General features: G+C 37.6%; 1 protein-coding gene across 1 annotated transcript; it reads left to right on the top strand.

Annotated features, from left to right (window-relative positions):
* The first annotated feature begins 629 nt into the window (after positions 1-629).
* mfsd13a (major facilitator superfamily domain containing 13A) lies at positions 630-16,902 on the top strand. The gene is made up of 9 exons (XM_056271432.1): positions 630-764; positions 3,430-3,672; positions 6,386-6,465; positions 6,555-7,004; positions 8,940-9,060; positions 9,162-9,258; positions 9,450-9,621; positions 15,314-15,507; positions 16,649-16,902. The coding sequence occupies exons 2-9, from the start codon at positions 3,508-3,510 to the stop codon at positions 16,882-16,884; spliced, it is 1,515 nt and encodes a 504-aa protein (XP_056127407.1). The 5' UTR covers positions 630-764; positions 3,430-3,507; the 3' UTR covers positions 16,885-16,902.
* The last annotated feature ends 285 nt before the right edge of the window (positions 16,903-17,187 follow it).

Raw genomic sequence — 17,187 nt, 5'->3', positions numbered from 1 at the left:
ATATTATTTCCACTATTGCCATTACCGAAATGTTTAAAGTTTAAACTGTTCAAAATTTGCTATGTAATGCATTTTAAATATTGTGGTATAATACATTTTAAATATTTATTTAAATTGTGGAAGATATCTTTTTTCATGATATCTTCATTTTTCTTTTCAAATAATTGTTAGAAGGTTCCCATAAAAACAAATAGTGTTATAATAGAATTGACAATGTTAATATGTTCAATAGCTTTTTTTAGTCGAGCATATGTAGCCTAGCTCTAAGCATTGTTCTACAATACAGATTGAAGACTCGTGAATTCTTATTGTTTGAATGGATGTTATGGTCATTCGTCAATATAATTATAATCTAAATTTAATTTGGTTTGTTTGAAATAGACCTCGCTCCGTGAGACCTCAGCTTTAGTTGCCACACTTGCTCACGTGTCCATACAAGAAGAACATTTTTGCCTTTTTGAGCTTTTGGAATTTTGCATGTATTTCCTCCATAATCATGTTACAAACTTCACTGCTAGTCAGAATAATGTGACATTTACCAAATGAGTGCGTGCCTGTCTGTTTGTGTGTACGTGTACAGATGGCAGCTGGAGTGATGGGGAGGAGGAGGAGGAGGAGGAGGAGGAGGAGGAGGGATTGTCGTGACGTCACGGGCTTCCTCGTCCAACACATGACATGTTTCGATACAACTGTGAACCCTAGAAACGTTTATAGCGTCTTTTTTGATCATCAGGTGACTGCAGCTTTGACATCAACTCCACATGGTAAGTGTCCAACAGCCTAACGATCTTAAATGATCGACTGATATTATTGTGTTCTCTCTCTGATATAACTGGACTGGTTAATGTGTCTGTCTGAGGGCTGTGACATGATACACGTCGCATTGCTTGATATGAAAGCAGATAGCCTGCTAGCGACCTTAACTCAGAACAGGCTTAGTAGTTTAAAGGGTTATTTTAGGTTTAAAGTTTGACGTCGCAGATCAAACTCCTAGTTTGACGAGGTAGGCTATGTGTGATTTTCCTTCAGCTCATAAAATTCAAACAATCTCAACTCAGCGTGGTGAATTACAGTGAGGGAGGTCGCTAATGTGAGCGGCTAGCCCAGATCTATTAGTGAAACACTGTATCATTATGCCCATGATAGCCTAATGTAAGAATATCAATCAAGACGAAAACATTCGGTTATGGAATGTGTTCTAAACAATTATGTTCGGAAATATTAAATGTAATATCAAAGCATAGTCGTCGAGTTAAAGCAGTCATTGTCATAACATTCCAGCATTTTCGTTCCCCTTTCATTTTCATTTGACCTTTTGACGTATATCCGTGTTTCGGTGTTTTGAATTGGTCACTACTAATATTGGATATATTTATGGTTATTTAGTATTTACTTACAGGTGTCAGGAACCTGATACTGTGATCATGTTCTCTTTTAATTTTCATAATAGGGGAAGATGGAGTACATGTTTAGAAATGACTCAGTTGCATTCATATATGGTTATGGAACTCATACTAAAAATACTGTTTTTTAAAAGGTGAATAAAGACAAACTTAAAATAGATATTTTTAAACAAATTAAGGATGCAAGAATGACTAAAATCAGATGGCCCCATTCTACTCAATTATAGGTTAACAAAAAATGTTTTAAATAATATATGGAAATAGTCATTGTTGTGTCCTTAATTTGTTTTAAAATATCTATTATAAGTTTGTCTTTAATCCTCTTTAAATGGTCTAACTAACTATACTTTAATAAATGTTTTCTGCCTCCATTCTAAATTAATTATTGTGCCCATGAATTAATAAATATACATCACTTTTGGGGTTTTGTAAGATGTCTCATTTGACCCTAATGGCCATTTTAAATTGGCTATGGAAATTAACATCTTTGTGTTGACTGAATACAAGAAATAGAGTTCTGTGAAAAGTAGCTGTTTGACTGTTGGTTTTATGTGTGTCAAAGCATTTGTGTAAAAAGAGTGTGAACTGTGATTGTTACGGTCGGGTCTGTAAATGAGAATAGTTCCCACGCATCCTGTTGCTCTGGAGAACAGACACAGGTGGGCAACCTGTCACTGTAACACAGCACTGCCAAAATGTTGGTGTTTTGCTCCATGGCACTTGATCTCTTGTTGGATCAAAGATTGCTGAATCGTATCTGCTGGGAAGCAGCCACCTGTCCTTCAGAGATGAAATGAGAATCACTGTGTGCAATTCGATCCAGTGAGGTGCGTTTTGCTTCACTGCTTAGAAATCATATGTTTAGGGTAGTTTAACCGCCCAGAACTGTAATTCATTGTTCTCTCAAAGAGCTGGGGGGCAAGGTTATTTTTTTATGTTGCTTTAACTATAAGAAACAGGGGCTTTCAAAGAATTCCAGGACTTGTGTGAGCTTGCACAGTATGTGAACATCAGGTGTGCTGCCTACCAGAACGAAGCCAGAAAGCAATTTAATTTGCCTTTTGATATGCCATGTGTCCCAAAGTAAGGTTAGTGATATTTGCAAAAGGTTGTCACGGATGTCTGGCATTAAAGCAATGAGGGATTCTCTGTGTACAAGGAAATTCACATGACTCCTCCTCACTATTGGAAACTGTTCAATATTTGATTGCAAACACAGGCCTCAGCCTACACTAATGGTGCTCAGGTTACATCTCTCATTCACCCCTGAGAAATCTCTGGACTAAATAACAGTGTTTGTCATTGTCAGCTTTGAAGCTGGGATGCGATCATCCAGCTCATTAAAATCTACGGTTCATGTGCAATTACACTTCACACTGGGATTTATCGTCATATTTCCTGTGACCGGAAAGTACTGAAGAACTGCTCACACGACACTCTGTGAAGAAGTCCAGGCTGTTTTATTTTGTTATTATGGATATGGAAAATTGGCTGCTTTCATCGCTAATTCCCCATAACACTCTCCATGGAAACATAACGGAAGCCCTTTTTTAAGAGATATTTTCACTGTGGTATTTTCCCATTCTTTTTTGATTTGAGAATTAACTTGTATTGAAACTAATTGAATGATAATTTCACACAAAAAAATAACCACAATTTCCATGACTAACTTTGTAAAAGCTGTGATTCATCTTTGGTCCTGTTTTTCTCCCAGCTTTCCCCCACATTATCAATATTTGAGCTCAGAAGAAGGTTTCGTGTTAGCCTGTTTTTCCAGATTCATATCAACCAAAGTGCTGAATCATTCAAATGAAGCCAAAGCCACTTGATAATGTAGTACAGATGCTCAGTTTTCTCATTGCCTTGGCCTTTGTCCAATTACGCTCTCTGAATCTAATTCAAATAATGGTAATTTCCAAACTAAAAACAGCCGACAGACATTACCCAGCCAGCCTCATATTTTACTGGATAATAGACTGCATGGTTTTGAACTAGTTGGTTTGTGTTGGTGTCTGTCTGTTTGCAGGGGCGGATAGAGCGATGACCCCCCCATGCTCGGCCTGTTGGACGTGTAGAGTGCTGCGTGGGAGGGAAGTAGCAAAGGATGGGAAGGAGGGTATGGGGCCTCTGCCAGGGCGTCTCAACAGCTGTGCTCTATGGCTCCCTGGCTCTGTTCGTCTCCATTCTACACAACGTCTTCTTACTGTATTACGTGGAGACCTTTGTGTCTGTTTACAAGATCGATAAGTTATCGTTTTGGGTGGGAGAGGTAGGTTTATTTTATATAGTATCTGTTAATTGTTTAAGATTCTTGAATTGAGAAAAATTAATACATAGTTGTGTCTAAATAATTATAAAACAGTTCAAAAGTTTGGTGTCAGTAAGACTTTGTTTTAAATAAAAAAAAAAATTTTATTCAGCAAGGTTGCTTTAAATTGATCAAAAGTTACCTTTAAGACTTTTATAATGTTGCAAATGCTTTCTATTTCAATTGTACCCTGGTCTGTCCTGGTGTCCATTTTGAAAATACGCTGCTTTCACTGAAGCCTACAAACACACAGAGATCAGAGATTGCGCTGTGCACACAGAAACTTTCAGGAGCACAGAAACTTCTTGTCAATGCTGCTATTACAGTTGGTTTCAAATACGCCCAACAAATACGCCCTTGTCAATGCTGCTATTAAAGGAGTCATAACCTGTAATTTTCACTTTTCCACGAGAATCAATGTATGTTATGATTGCCTAACGAGTATACATTGGCCGGGAAGCCGATATTCAAATGTGAAGCGTTTGTTTACCCCAGGGTTCGTAAACCAGCCCACGTGCACGCGCACTCAAATACGATATTTTAATTTCTCCCCCGACTTGACGTCAAGACGGGGCAGGATATACCATATATGGACACCGCAGACATATGCTGCAGGAAGCCCGCCCTGCCCCTATCCCCCTCATATTCAGTCAAGAAAGATGCAGAAATGTAGTGCACACGTGAGTTGCTCTGTGGTTGACTGCCAGAATCAACATTCAAATGTGTTTTCTCTACCAAAAACGGACCAAACTACCAGGGACCAGTGGATGAAATTCATTTTTAATGACGCTGTTCCTACAACCCTATCAACTGGCTCAACGTTAGGTGTCTGCGCTAAACATTTTACACACCCTCAGTGATAAACAGACAAGAAAATGATACAGCTATTATTTCATATAATTGTATATTATATAACAATGACAATATATCATTGTATTGATTTTTTTATATAATAGATAAGGATAGATAAATAAAACAGTCAAGTAATAATAAACATAAAGAAAAACATCACGTTACATGTCTGTAGATGAAAAATATTGAATGTCTAAAAAACCACAACGTGAAACAAGGCAAAAACAACACATGATAGCAAACGTTGATCTCTATAACCACTGTAAGCTGATAATAAAAGTAGACTACATCTCCGTTAATGTAATCTACATTAAATAAAAGGTAAACTTATGTGGGAGAAAATAGCAACAAACGTTTTAGCTCGTTATTGATGTTAATGTATGTCTCAGTCAAAATGATTGTCTTTACCATTCAGAGACATGTTGATGTAGACGTCCTTCCATTGACTCTATATCTTCCGTTTCCAGCTCTGGTTCAGAGTCTGGCTCAAACATATATGGTTGAATTCCGTAGGTCGCGGCCAGGTCGGGTTCATTCCATAGACTGTAAAGGTTCATTCACAATTTGCGCCATGATGTCATTTTGGAATGATATGCTGAAGTTACCTGCGGTGTCAAGCCCCCTCCTTCCTGCCACCAATCAACGCGCCCCTCATTTGCATTATTAAAATGACCGTCCACGACAGCCAAAATATCGCATCAGATCTCGCGAGACAATAATGCATTCAGAAATAAGGGTCAGGGGAGCTCTGTGTTTATTTTTTTTTCCACTTTTCTTTTTTAGAAGGGCCTGAAAGACTATAATAGAGCGTGGGTATCCAAGGTAATACTAGGTTATGACTCCTTTAATAAAATAGCTTTGCTACTGAATCCCTACATTATATTTCTCAGCAACTAGGGGGTAGCATTGATGTTTTTGAAGGAATTAAACTCACAGCTTCATTGTTAGTAGAGAGAGATGATGCACAGACGCAGGTAATTCACACATGCATTGAAAATTCAAATAAATGCTATAATTCATTCATTCAAATAAATGTAATCTTATTGCCCTACTATATCTCTGTATGATTTAAAGTGGGCAGAATGCTAGATCTAACAAGCCATAATTAATGAGAATAACCATCCATTTTTATCCTTCCGGTCAAATATTGCTCTGCAAACATGACAGCTTTAACTTGTCAGTGCTGGCAAATGACCATGGTATAAGCGGGATAATCCATGACTAGCTGTGCATTAAACGATTTGAATGCACTCCACTTCACATCGGGTGCTTCTTTGTCTCCACGTCATGCATTAAAATCGTTTAATGCACAGCTAGCCAATGTAGCCATGGCTTATCCCTTACATAAATACTTTCTATTCATAAAAAATCCTGAAGATAATGTATCATGTTTTACACAAAAATATTAAGCAGCACAACTATTTTCAACCTTGATGATAATTCTAAGAAACGTTTTTTTGGTATCAAATCAGCATATTATAACGATTTCTGATGGATCATGTGACACTGAAGACTGGAGTATTAATGCTGAAAATGCAGCTTTCCCATCACAGAAATAAATTACATTTTAAAGTGTATTAAAATAGAAAACCGTTATTTAAAATTAATAATATTTCAAAATATTACTGTTTTTACTGTATTTGATCTAATTATTTGAATTACTTTTGAATTGTTTGTCTAAAAAGCATTAAATAATGAATTTGTTGGAAGCCTTTGACATATTATATATGTTACTTATACTTTATATAATCTTTATTTGTAAACTGAATATGAGACTAGTTATGTTTTTGTTTTGTTCATTTTGTTGTTTCTTTTTCCATAGACTGTGTTTCTGATATGGAATAGCCTAAACGACCCTCTCTTTGGCTGGCTGAGTGACCGCTCATTCCTGAGTTCTCCACAGTAAGATTATTCACTGGAACTGGAAATCCACAGTTCGATAGGACGAGTACATATCTAATGAATCTCTCTCTCTGTGTTTGATTGCTCAGGTCTGGGTCCCAGATCACATCCCCTGAGGTGGTTTTGAAGCGTCTGCAAGCACTCTCTCGTAGCGGGCCTCTCTTTGCCCTCTCGTTCCTGGCCTTCTGGGTGTCCTGGACCTGGCCTGGACTGCAGTTCCTCATATGCCTGTGCCTTTACGATGGCTTCCTCACGGTGGTCGACCTCAACCACAACGCCCTCCTGGCTGATCTGGCCGTGTCTGCACATGACCGCACGCGCCTCAACTTCCACAGTTCCTTGTTCAGTGCGATGGGCTCACTGTCCGTTTTCCTCTCTTACTCCTTCTGGAACAAGGAAGACTTTTACTACTTCAGGCTCTTCTGTGTGACTCTAGCCGCTCTCTCAATGCTAGGCTTTTACATTGTTTCACGTCTCCTGCGGCACCGGTTTCAGAATGAAGTCCTTCTACGCAAGAACGAGAGCCAAGCACTTGCTGAGTAAGAGTTATTGTTTTTCAGTGCTAAATATTACTTGTCGTTTAGCAGTTACTTTTCATCTGAGGCAATTTACACCACACTAATTGCAGAGCCGGTCCCCGTGGAGCAACCTGTCCTGGGGTTAACTGCCTCGCTCAAGTAAGGGATGTTGATAGCGAATGATATGAACATACAGTATTTGTCACCAGCTTTATTCAAGGAATATTTGACTCTTTAAAATGATTATTTTTGGCGTCATTTACTCAACCACACATTTTTTCAACCAATATTATTTTCGTTGATGAAACATAAAAGGAGTTATTTTACAGAATATCAAAACTTAGAGTTGCTGGACTACAAATCTCAGCCCTCTGAAATGCTAACATTGTAACAAAGTTTATAGATAGACAATTAGCTTAGCTGTAGGCTATTTATGGTTGCGGGTAGAGAGTTTTATTAAAGGTGCAGTAAGTGATTTCTGGTATTTGAATAATTTGAATAATAGAATTAGTATATATCACTAAAACCACCGCTGGCGGTAGGGTTGCCAACCTCCGAAAAGAGAAATGTGGGACATATTATGTGGGGGGGGGGGGGTTATAACATTATTACCTCTCTCTCTCCGCGCTACACGGTTTGGCGCTGACACACATACAGCTATGTTCTGTCTCGCATGCGCAGCTCTAGATTCTAGGAGATTTAAACTAATTTACGGGTCGTGTTGCTGTTGTATCAGTCCAGATCAGCGTAGCACTCAATAATCGGGACAAGAGAGGTCCCGATCGGGACAAATAAAGTAGGCCCAAAAATCGGGATGTTCCGGACAGTTGGAAACCCTAGCTGGCGGTGTATGAATGAGTGAGTGAATGGGTGGCAATATGTAAAGCGCTTTGGTGGCCATTGGGTCTGTGAAAGCGCTATATAAATGCAGTCCATAAAACAAACATGCCCCAACCCAAAAGGATCGCACCCGTATTTTGATGCATCGTTCATGAACACGCTATGCATGCAACACACACAGGCAATGACTATGGCGGAATCTGCCGATGTGCCTGCTGCCTGAGGGTATGTCATGAAAGCAATTTGTGTTGCTATGATTATTAAGGTAGAATGTCTAATTGTTATTTAGCTCCTCTTTGATGGCAAAGTCATCCCTTCCACCCCAAAAAACAAACACTGTTTTCATGATGAACAGCTTCCTACATAAAACGATAGTCCAGGTAACTAATAAATTACAAATGTGACAAAATTAAGGGGTTATAGCGATCACTAAAAGGGGAACCAAAAGAAAAAACTTTTATACTATCTCACTTTTCAGACACACTTTGGGAGCCGATGCTTAAAATGGGCGGTGGAGGTGGTTTAAACGTTCCATGCTTATTAATAATGCAAATGAACAAACAAGTGAAGATGACATGCGAGTATATTCAAGCAAAAGACCCCATATCTTAGTTCTGTGAAACACAGCAAAACCAACGTTACTCATGTATCAAGAAGCAATAAAGCAACCTCGGCGTCCGTTTTCAGGTTTTCCCACTTAGTTCTCTTCAGCGCTGGAAAGCTTCTCCGATATTAAATGTGGGTCTTGCCTGATTGTAACCCTTCTTTTTAAAGTTACATTCCTCTGGCCTTTTGTATTTTCTCTGCCATCTCTCTCCTTCTATAGTCGGTCTGTCGTGTGCACTGAGCTCTCTCCTCCCCCATCATGAGTGTATACGCCCCTTACTGCTGATTGGCTACACGTGTGTTTTGGTGCTCGGTCCGATCCACATTTCAACAGCGTTTTTCAAAAATCGCTTACTGCAAATTTAACATAGATGCTCATTGCTCATCCAATCAGAATTTGACATCTTTTTATTATATGTATTTTTTTATTGTATGAATTTCTCTTTAACTTTTTTTTCTTTTCTTATTTTCCTCCCGTTGGATGTCCCATCCTCCTTGACTTTCTTATAGACTGAGTGTCGGTCAAGCTCCTTTTACCTCACCTGGGAAGCCAGTCACTCTTGGAGAATATCTAAAGCAGCTGTCATGTCACAAGAACTTTATGTGGTTTGTCTCTATGAACCTTGTACAGGTAAATGTAAAACGTAAAAGTTAAAGAGGTATTTTCTAAAATCATCCAATTAGAGAACCGATTTATATATATATATATATATATTCCTCTACCATCCGCAGGTATTCCACTGCCATTTCAACAACAATTTCTTTCCTCTGTTTTTGGAGCACCTCCTGTCAGACCGTATCTCTGCCTCTACTGGTTCCTTCCTGCTAGGTAAGAGAAAAGAAATCATTCACATGGCCACAGCACAATAACAATGCTGGCTATGTAGACCTGCTTGTGAGAACCTATTGTGAGGTTATGATTTCCGTAATGATTTCCGTTATGATATACATATATGAGGATAAACGTGTGTGTGTAGTAAAATTTGTATTTGACTTATTCTCTATTTTCCTGTGACACAGGCTTTTCTTACATTGCACCTCATCTAAACAATCTCTACTTCTTGACGCTGTGCCAAAGACTGGGTGTCTACCAGGTTGTCCGCTGGCTCTTCCTCTTAAAGCTGGGCCTCAGCATAGCCATGCTTCTAGCAGGGGCGGACCAGGTGTACCTGCTCTGCATCTTTATTGCTAGGTGAGAAATGAGCTTCCCACAAGCCCTTCCATTTTCAGAAGTTCAACAGGTTCTAAATGTGTGAGAAAACCAAGTTTGTTTAAACATCCTAAATTATGTAATAGATCAAATATCCGCAGGTAAATTATTCCAGTCTATTGGGGCTTTAAACATAAAAGCTGTTTTACAGAAAAAACATTTTTAACCCAAGGAACAAAAAAAAAAAAACCCAGTGGACAGTGTGTCTAACTTGCAGTGGTGGAGGAAGTACTGAATCTCAGTACTTAAGTAAAAGTACAAATAACCAGAGACATATTTACTTTAGTAAAAGTAGAAGTACCACAATGACAACCCTACTTAAGTAAAAAGTACCTGATTTTAAATGTACTTTAAGTATTAAAAGTAAAAGTACTTGCATAACAATTTATTCTCTTAATGTCTATATTCTAATGATTAATAAAACAGTTAATTCTAACTCTTAATACTCATCCTAATACTCATATAATGACGTTCAATGTGATGGAAAAGCAGTTATATTTTAAGTTTTTGTCACCATTTCTGAACAAGCTTGCAATTAGGCAATATACACATCAAACTTACTATATACGGTATATATCAGGGGCGTATTTTATGGGGGGGTTGGGGGGGAGATAACCCCCCCCCCCCCCCCCCCCAAATATTTATACCATGATCACATGAAAAATATGCAGAACAATTTTTTTAAACTATATTAAACATTACAACCCCCCCAATGTTCAAACCAAATCTACGCCCTTGCTATATATATATATATATATATATATATATATAACACATATATTATGTTAAAACGTCGTATGTGACGGCGTTTGGCTGTAAACGCGATTCATTTGGCGTAATTCTGAACCTCTTGGCTTGCCATACTAATCCTAACCAAACGTATAATACACACGCACCCCACATCACTACTAAACCTACCAATGCGTTTCCTATGCATGTAAAAACTAATTTTCGCGTATAAATTGCACGATAAACACACTGCGTGCTATAGAGACGCATTTAGTGTGACCGGGTTGATATATCTATGGCAACCAAACTTCACTGGTGAGTAGTGATGGCAGTGTGACGCTGAAGCTTCGATACGTGCTTCGAAACCCTGAACTACAAACCTAGAGAACCACTGCTTCAAAGCTTGCTTTGGTGCGAAAAAAATCATGTGACATATGACGTCCGAAGCAGCAAGTGCTTCATTGCCTGAATGAATCATCTGACTGGTTTGCGGTCCAATCAGGTGATTCACTGGAACGGCGCGTCTCGATTCTGAGTCTGATGGTGACTGATCCACCAGTAGCAAGATCTGAAGACCCACTGGCGTACTGGCGAAACCATCAAAATGTGTACCCTCATCTGTTTAATCTTGCAAAAAAAAAATTTATGTTCGCCAGCATCATCTGTTCCTTGTGAGCGAGTGTTTTCCAAGTCTGGAGAGGTTGTGAGCAAAAAAAGAAACCGACTCAGTCCAAAAACTGTTGAAAAAATAATGTACCTCAATAAAAATCTTTGAGTGTTCCCCATCCCAAAAATCACCCCCTGCCATAGTTACACAAGCACACCCAACCTATGCCATATTTTCCAAGCACTCTCTCCTAAATAACACAAAACATACATTTATCAATTTTTATTTGTAAATAGAACATTATGCTCAGCATTAGCATGTGCATCAAAGAGTTTTCAAAGGAAATATAGTTAAAAATTTAAAAGTTAAAATGATCTTAGCAAAGATGCTTCAGAACTAAAGTAGTTTCTCCAATACTGCTCACTGATTAATTTGACTGCAGCCTTGCTTTTCGCCAGGAGAGGTCGCTGCAACTGAAGCTTCGAGTAATGAACCCATTTTCGAACCAATTGGCTCAAGTGGTTCAGTGCTTCACAAAAGCTTCATTTGGCCATCACTACTGGTGAGACAAACGTGCGATGAACGGACGGTCAGGATGACGTTTTGGCAGGGGAAAACCCAAGGGGGTAATCCATCGACCGGAAGTTGAAGCCGGCCGGGTGCCGCCATGTTGTAGCAGAACTTCACTTGCGTTAGCATTTCCATTGACTCCCAGTCATTTTGGCGTCACTTTGACAGCGAATAACTTTACATCTGAGGCGTTTAAAGACTCCATTTGTCCATTATTTATTTCTAAAGAAACACGACAATGTATAAAGGGCTCCATTACCTTCTATGTTACATTATGGCCCCGTAGAAACAGATTTAGTAAAAATAGGCTAACGATTGCGTCATAACCACTCGACTCTCTGTCGCGCTGTACAGAAATTACCGTACAGACAGGAGGAGAAGCTCGCAGGCAATCCATAAAAGCAACGGAATACTTACTCCTGCTCACTCACGCCAAATAACTCTTTGCTCAAGTTCCCCGTCTCTGCAAGATTAACATTGGCAGTTTTCACGCACAGCTACTAGAAGATTAACGTCTGTCAGACAGGTTGCTCACGTCATCAAGCTTAGTTTGAGTCGGTTTGAGTCTGCGCGTCAGGAACGGAAGTTCTCAAAAATCGCTAAAAGTGGGCTTCAACTGTCTCAACTGAGTTCCAATGAGATCGCTCTGTCCATTTCTTTTACTGTCTATGGGGAAAACTGATCAGAAAATGTAACGAAAATGTAACAGAACGTTGTAGAAATGTAGTGGAGTAGAAAGTATAATAATTGCTTCAAAATGTAACGAAGTAAAAGTAAAAAGTATGCACTATTGATTCTACTTAAGTAAAGTATAGATACGTGATAAATTTACTTAAGTAAAGTAACGAAGTATTTGTACTTCGTTACATTCCACCACTGCTAACTTGATAATTAAAAGAGTAAGGTACAAGATATTTGAATATAAATTCCAATGAATATGTTGTCTTAAATGCAGAGATGGCCACTGAAGTGCATCATACATTGTACAACGATGAGCAAAAAAAGATAATCCCAAAACAAATCTGTGAAGTCTATAGTATTACATACATCTATAACGGTGTCATCAGCATAAAGTTGGAACCAGAGGTGGGTAGAGTATCCAAAAACTGTACTCAAGTAAAAGTACAAGTACTTATAGAAATATTTACTCAAAGTAAAAGTAAAAGTAATAATCTCAAAAGTTACTTGAGTAAGAATAAAAAAGTATCCAATTAAAAAACTACTCAAGTAGTTAGTTACTAGTTACTTTGGATCACATAGGCATATATATATATATATATAATATAGCCTATATATCATGATATTATATTTTTTCATTTAAATGACTATTATCATCATAATTAGATAAGCTATCTTTGCAACAAAAACAGAAGAGACAAACATTATTTCTGTATATATGTATATTATAGCCCGAAAACCATTGCCTGTCCTTTGGTTTGTATAATAGTATAGTAACTTATACAACTACATTTGGATTATTAGACAATGTCGGAATAAAGTGACTCTATGGAGTTTTGCATTCATAAAGGGGTGGGAACCATTGACACAGATTAGAAAGAGTTAAAACTCTTCACATGTGCTCGCAGTCATGTCATGCCCAACACAAACAACGATCAAATACACGGATCTTCTTCTGTCTGTTCTCCAAAATGTATTTAAATGAAGGCTATATTTATGAAAGCATCTTTAAACTGGTTAACTGAGTCTAATAAGTAATAAGGCAGGCAAAGGCATTCGTTTTCAAGTCGAGTTCGCACGCCACTGCGCAATACACACACATTGTGTGTGTGTATACACACATTCATAAACTGAACGATGATAGCTTATTTAATGTATAAAGTAATGTATATGTCCAAAAAAAGGGTAATGCCATACTTTGTAGTAGTGCTATATGGCGTAATAATCTGTTTGGTTGTAAAATGTATTACCTGAATGAAATGAAATCGAATGTATCGTCGTGTGGAATAATTCATTCACAGACAGCTTACGAAGTAGCATACGAAGATGTTCAACTAATAAAGATCTTCATGGCTGGCAAAAAATATGATGCATTTGCAGATTTACTTTCTAGACTGTAGCCTACTGTAGACTGTGGACCGCCACTTCATACAACGCTTTTGATGTTCTTAAACCCTCCTGTTACGACTCCAAAACGATTCAGTGCGTGCAGGAAACTGAACAGATCATTCAAACTGATTCGCGAACCGATTTAGACAGATCTGCCCAACTTGTTTGATGAAGTCTTTGAACAGAATCGACTCAAAAGAGTGATTCATTTGTGAATTGAGCATCGCTCATGCCCAGAAAAAAGAGAGAGCGCGCGCTTAGAATAAACTACGCTTTTAACAACATATTGCATTAAAATAAAGTAACGAGAGGAACGTCGCCCCAACGTAACGAAGTAAAAGTAGAGTTTTTTTCATTAGAAATGTACTCGAGTTAAAGTAAAAGTACCCACAATTAAATCTACTCTTAAAAGTAAAAAAATTCCAAAAAACTACTCAAGTAAATGTAACGAAGTAAATGTACTTCGTTACTACCCACCTCTGGTTGGAACATTACTTTTTTTTTAATTAAAGGAAAATTATTGGCATAAATGGAAAAAGAAGTGGTCCAAATATTGAGCCTAGGGTTACACCTCTTGGTTGAACCAGAAAATCATATTTATTCCCATTTAATACTACACATTGTTTTCTATTATGCAGGTATGAATTAAACCACATAACTGAATTTTCAGAAAGACCAAAAACATGGAGTTTGTCTAAAAGTAAATATCGATCAACTAAATCAAAAGCTTTAGATAAATCAAGAAAATTTGCACCTGAGTTTACCATCATGTGCAATTGAGAACACAGCATTAGTAAACTTAAGTAAAGCAGTAGTGGTAGAATGATTGGTCCTGAAACCAGATTGAAATGGTGATAAAATATTATTAATGCATAAATAATTTGAAAGTTGTTTATAGATTTTTTCCCCCCAAAACTTTAGATATAGAACATGATAATGAACAAGTACATCACCTCCCTTGTGAAGTGGAGTAATACGTGCACATTTCCAGATAACTGGCAACTCGCATGTAGATAAAGACAAGTTAAATAAATCAGCAAATGGATACATAAGAATATAAGAAGATAATTCAAGAAACCTATTTTCAATACCATCTAGTCCAACACCACCATTTTGAACTTCATTCGGTAAGATCTTCTTAAATCAAAAAGGAACTACTATCAGATATAGTGCCAGTATTCAAATAAGAGTCAGATACTAAGGTAGAAAAGACAGATGAAAAATGCTGATTAAATTCTTGAGCAATAGATAAAGAGTCATGTAATATTGTATTATTAATTTGATTAATTGAATGTTTATCTGAAGTACTAAAAAATGTATTTTCATTTTTTCAAAAATACTTAGTTCTTAATGATAGGAAAGACATTCTTTATATTAAATACTTTGGAGCACAGACTTAAGTTTGGTCTTCTTTTTAGGGAACACTTGGTAGATTACGAATTAAGTATTAGCTATTTAGAGTATTTAATTAAAATCTGTTAATTGTGATGATGTGCATTTCGCTTTCTTTCTTTTTTGCTATTCTTTATCTTTGACAAAAAAAAAAAACATTTTCTCCATTTATTAAGTTGACAAGATTAACACCGATTAATTAATAAAAAAGATGCACATTAGCCTCTGAGAACAGATTCAAATAATCTTTCATCAGCATTGTGTTATCTATTTTTACTATTTTATTGTGTTGTTTGAATCTCTCCGTAGTAATCGCGTCTTCACAGAGGGAACTTGTAAACTTCTGAACCTGGTGATCACAGACCTAGTGGATGAGGACTTTGTGTTGAACCACCGGCAACAAGCAGCTTCTGCCCTGCTCTTTGGTATGGTTGCCTTGGTAACCAAGCCTGGTCAGACCTTTGCCCCTCTCATTGGTACCTGGCTGCTGTGTCTCTACACAGGTGTGTGTGCTGTGAATAAACCTGCATTGCAAGCAACAATCACATTTAAAAATTCACATTTAATTGTTTAGCTGATGCTTTTTTCTGAAGGGAATTACAAATTAGGGAAAAGCACATTCTTCATACTGGAGCCAACAACAAAGAATCTCTCTCATGCATTGTACTTGTTTGACCCAGTACATTTTAAATTAGATGGCAAAATATTAAACCAAGTGGCTCACCCAGGCTGCATTTACTTGATCAAAAAAACAGTAACATTATTGCGATTCAAAATAACTTATTTTTGAATATATTTTATAATGTAATTTATTCCTGTGATGATAAAGCTGAATTTTCAGCATCATTACTCCAGTCTTCAGTGTTAGTGATCCTTTAGAAATCATTCTAATATCATTTCTTATTATTATCAATGTTGAAATCAGTTGTTGTGCTGCTTAATATTTTTGTGGAAACCATGATAATAATTTTTCATGAATAAAAAATTTGTAAGAACAGAATTTCTTTGAAATCTTTTGTAACATTGTTAAATGTCTTTACTGATTTGATCTTTTGATCAATTTAAAGGAGAACTCCGGTCAATTTTAACGTTGAGCTAATTTTTTTGTACATTTGGAGTGCTGTCAGTACAGACAAAAACAACAAAAATCGGTGTTGCCTACACCATGTTATCCTCTTTTTAAAATTCGCACCCTGTTGACTTCAACGGGGCAAGTTCTAAACCTGCTTTTAGCCTCTTAACATCCTTGATTTGTCATTACAAGTGCACAGCCATGTGCGTTGTTTTTTTAAGAGTGACCACGGTCAATCTGACTGCAGTAGATGTGAAAGATATTAATAAAAATGATGTTAATTCAGCCAGCTCACATACCTGTATTCACTTCCTGTTTTCGTTCGAAGTCCACAGTAGTCGATTGTCGAGTTCGCGCGCGCGATCATTGGTAACTAATATAACTAATGATCGCGCGCGCGAACTCGACAATCGACCGGTAAAATTAAAATTAGTAAAATTTGAATTAGTAAAATTGACCGGAGTTCTCCTTTAATTTTCATCCTGAATAAAATACATTTCTAAGATTAAAATACTCAAACTTTTAATGTAAATGTATCGTCAAGTCTCATCATTTCCCCTATCTTTTTCCAGGATATGACATCTTCGAGAGGAAGTCAGTGGCAGAAGCACCGATCGCAGCTCCTTCTTTCCCTGTGCCACTGCGTCAGGGTTGCTTTTACCTACTGGTGTTTGTGCCCATTTCCTGTGCCCTTCTGCAGCTGCTGGCGTGGTCTCGCTTCACTCTGCATGGGCGAAGGCTACAAAACATCAAGTCCCTGAGGCAAGGTGCCCAACACAGCCACCTCATTGATGTCAAGGCTATCTAATACTCCAATAGGGAGGGGAAGAGTCGTGGACATTCCCCAAGTCCAGGCATTCTGCCAACAGGCCCCGAATGGATAATGGTGACGCCAAATACTGCAAAAGACACTTGAGAGAGAACGTAGGTCCCATCTCATTGAAACTTGCCTTAATTTGCTATGTTTGCTAACGATTGGGTATTTATATTGAGTATGTGACCAAATATGAAAGGACAGTTCGAACAATCTAGTGGTTTGGGACCATATTGAACAGTACTGCCACCCAAACCAACTGTTCTGAAGTTTCAGTGAATAGTTCTATGGGTTGAT

The sequence above is a fragment of the Rhinichthys klamathensis genome, unplaced genomic scaffold (genome assembly GCF_029890125.1).
Source record: "Rhinichthys klamathensis goyatoka isolate OS25496 unplaced genomic scaffold, OSU_Roscu_1.1 h1tg000319l_1, whole genome shotgun sequence".
NCBI classification, from domain to species: Eukaryota; Metazoa; Chordata; class Actinopteri; order Cypriniformes; family Leuciscidae; genus Rhinichthys; species Rhinichthys klamathensis.
Note: the sequence above shows the minus strand (reverse complement) of the source record. Positions and strands in the feature narration are given on the sequence as shown.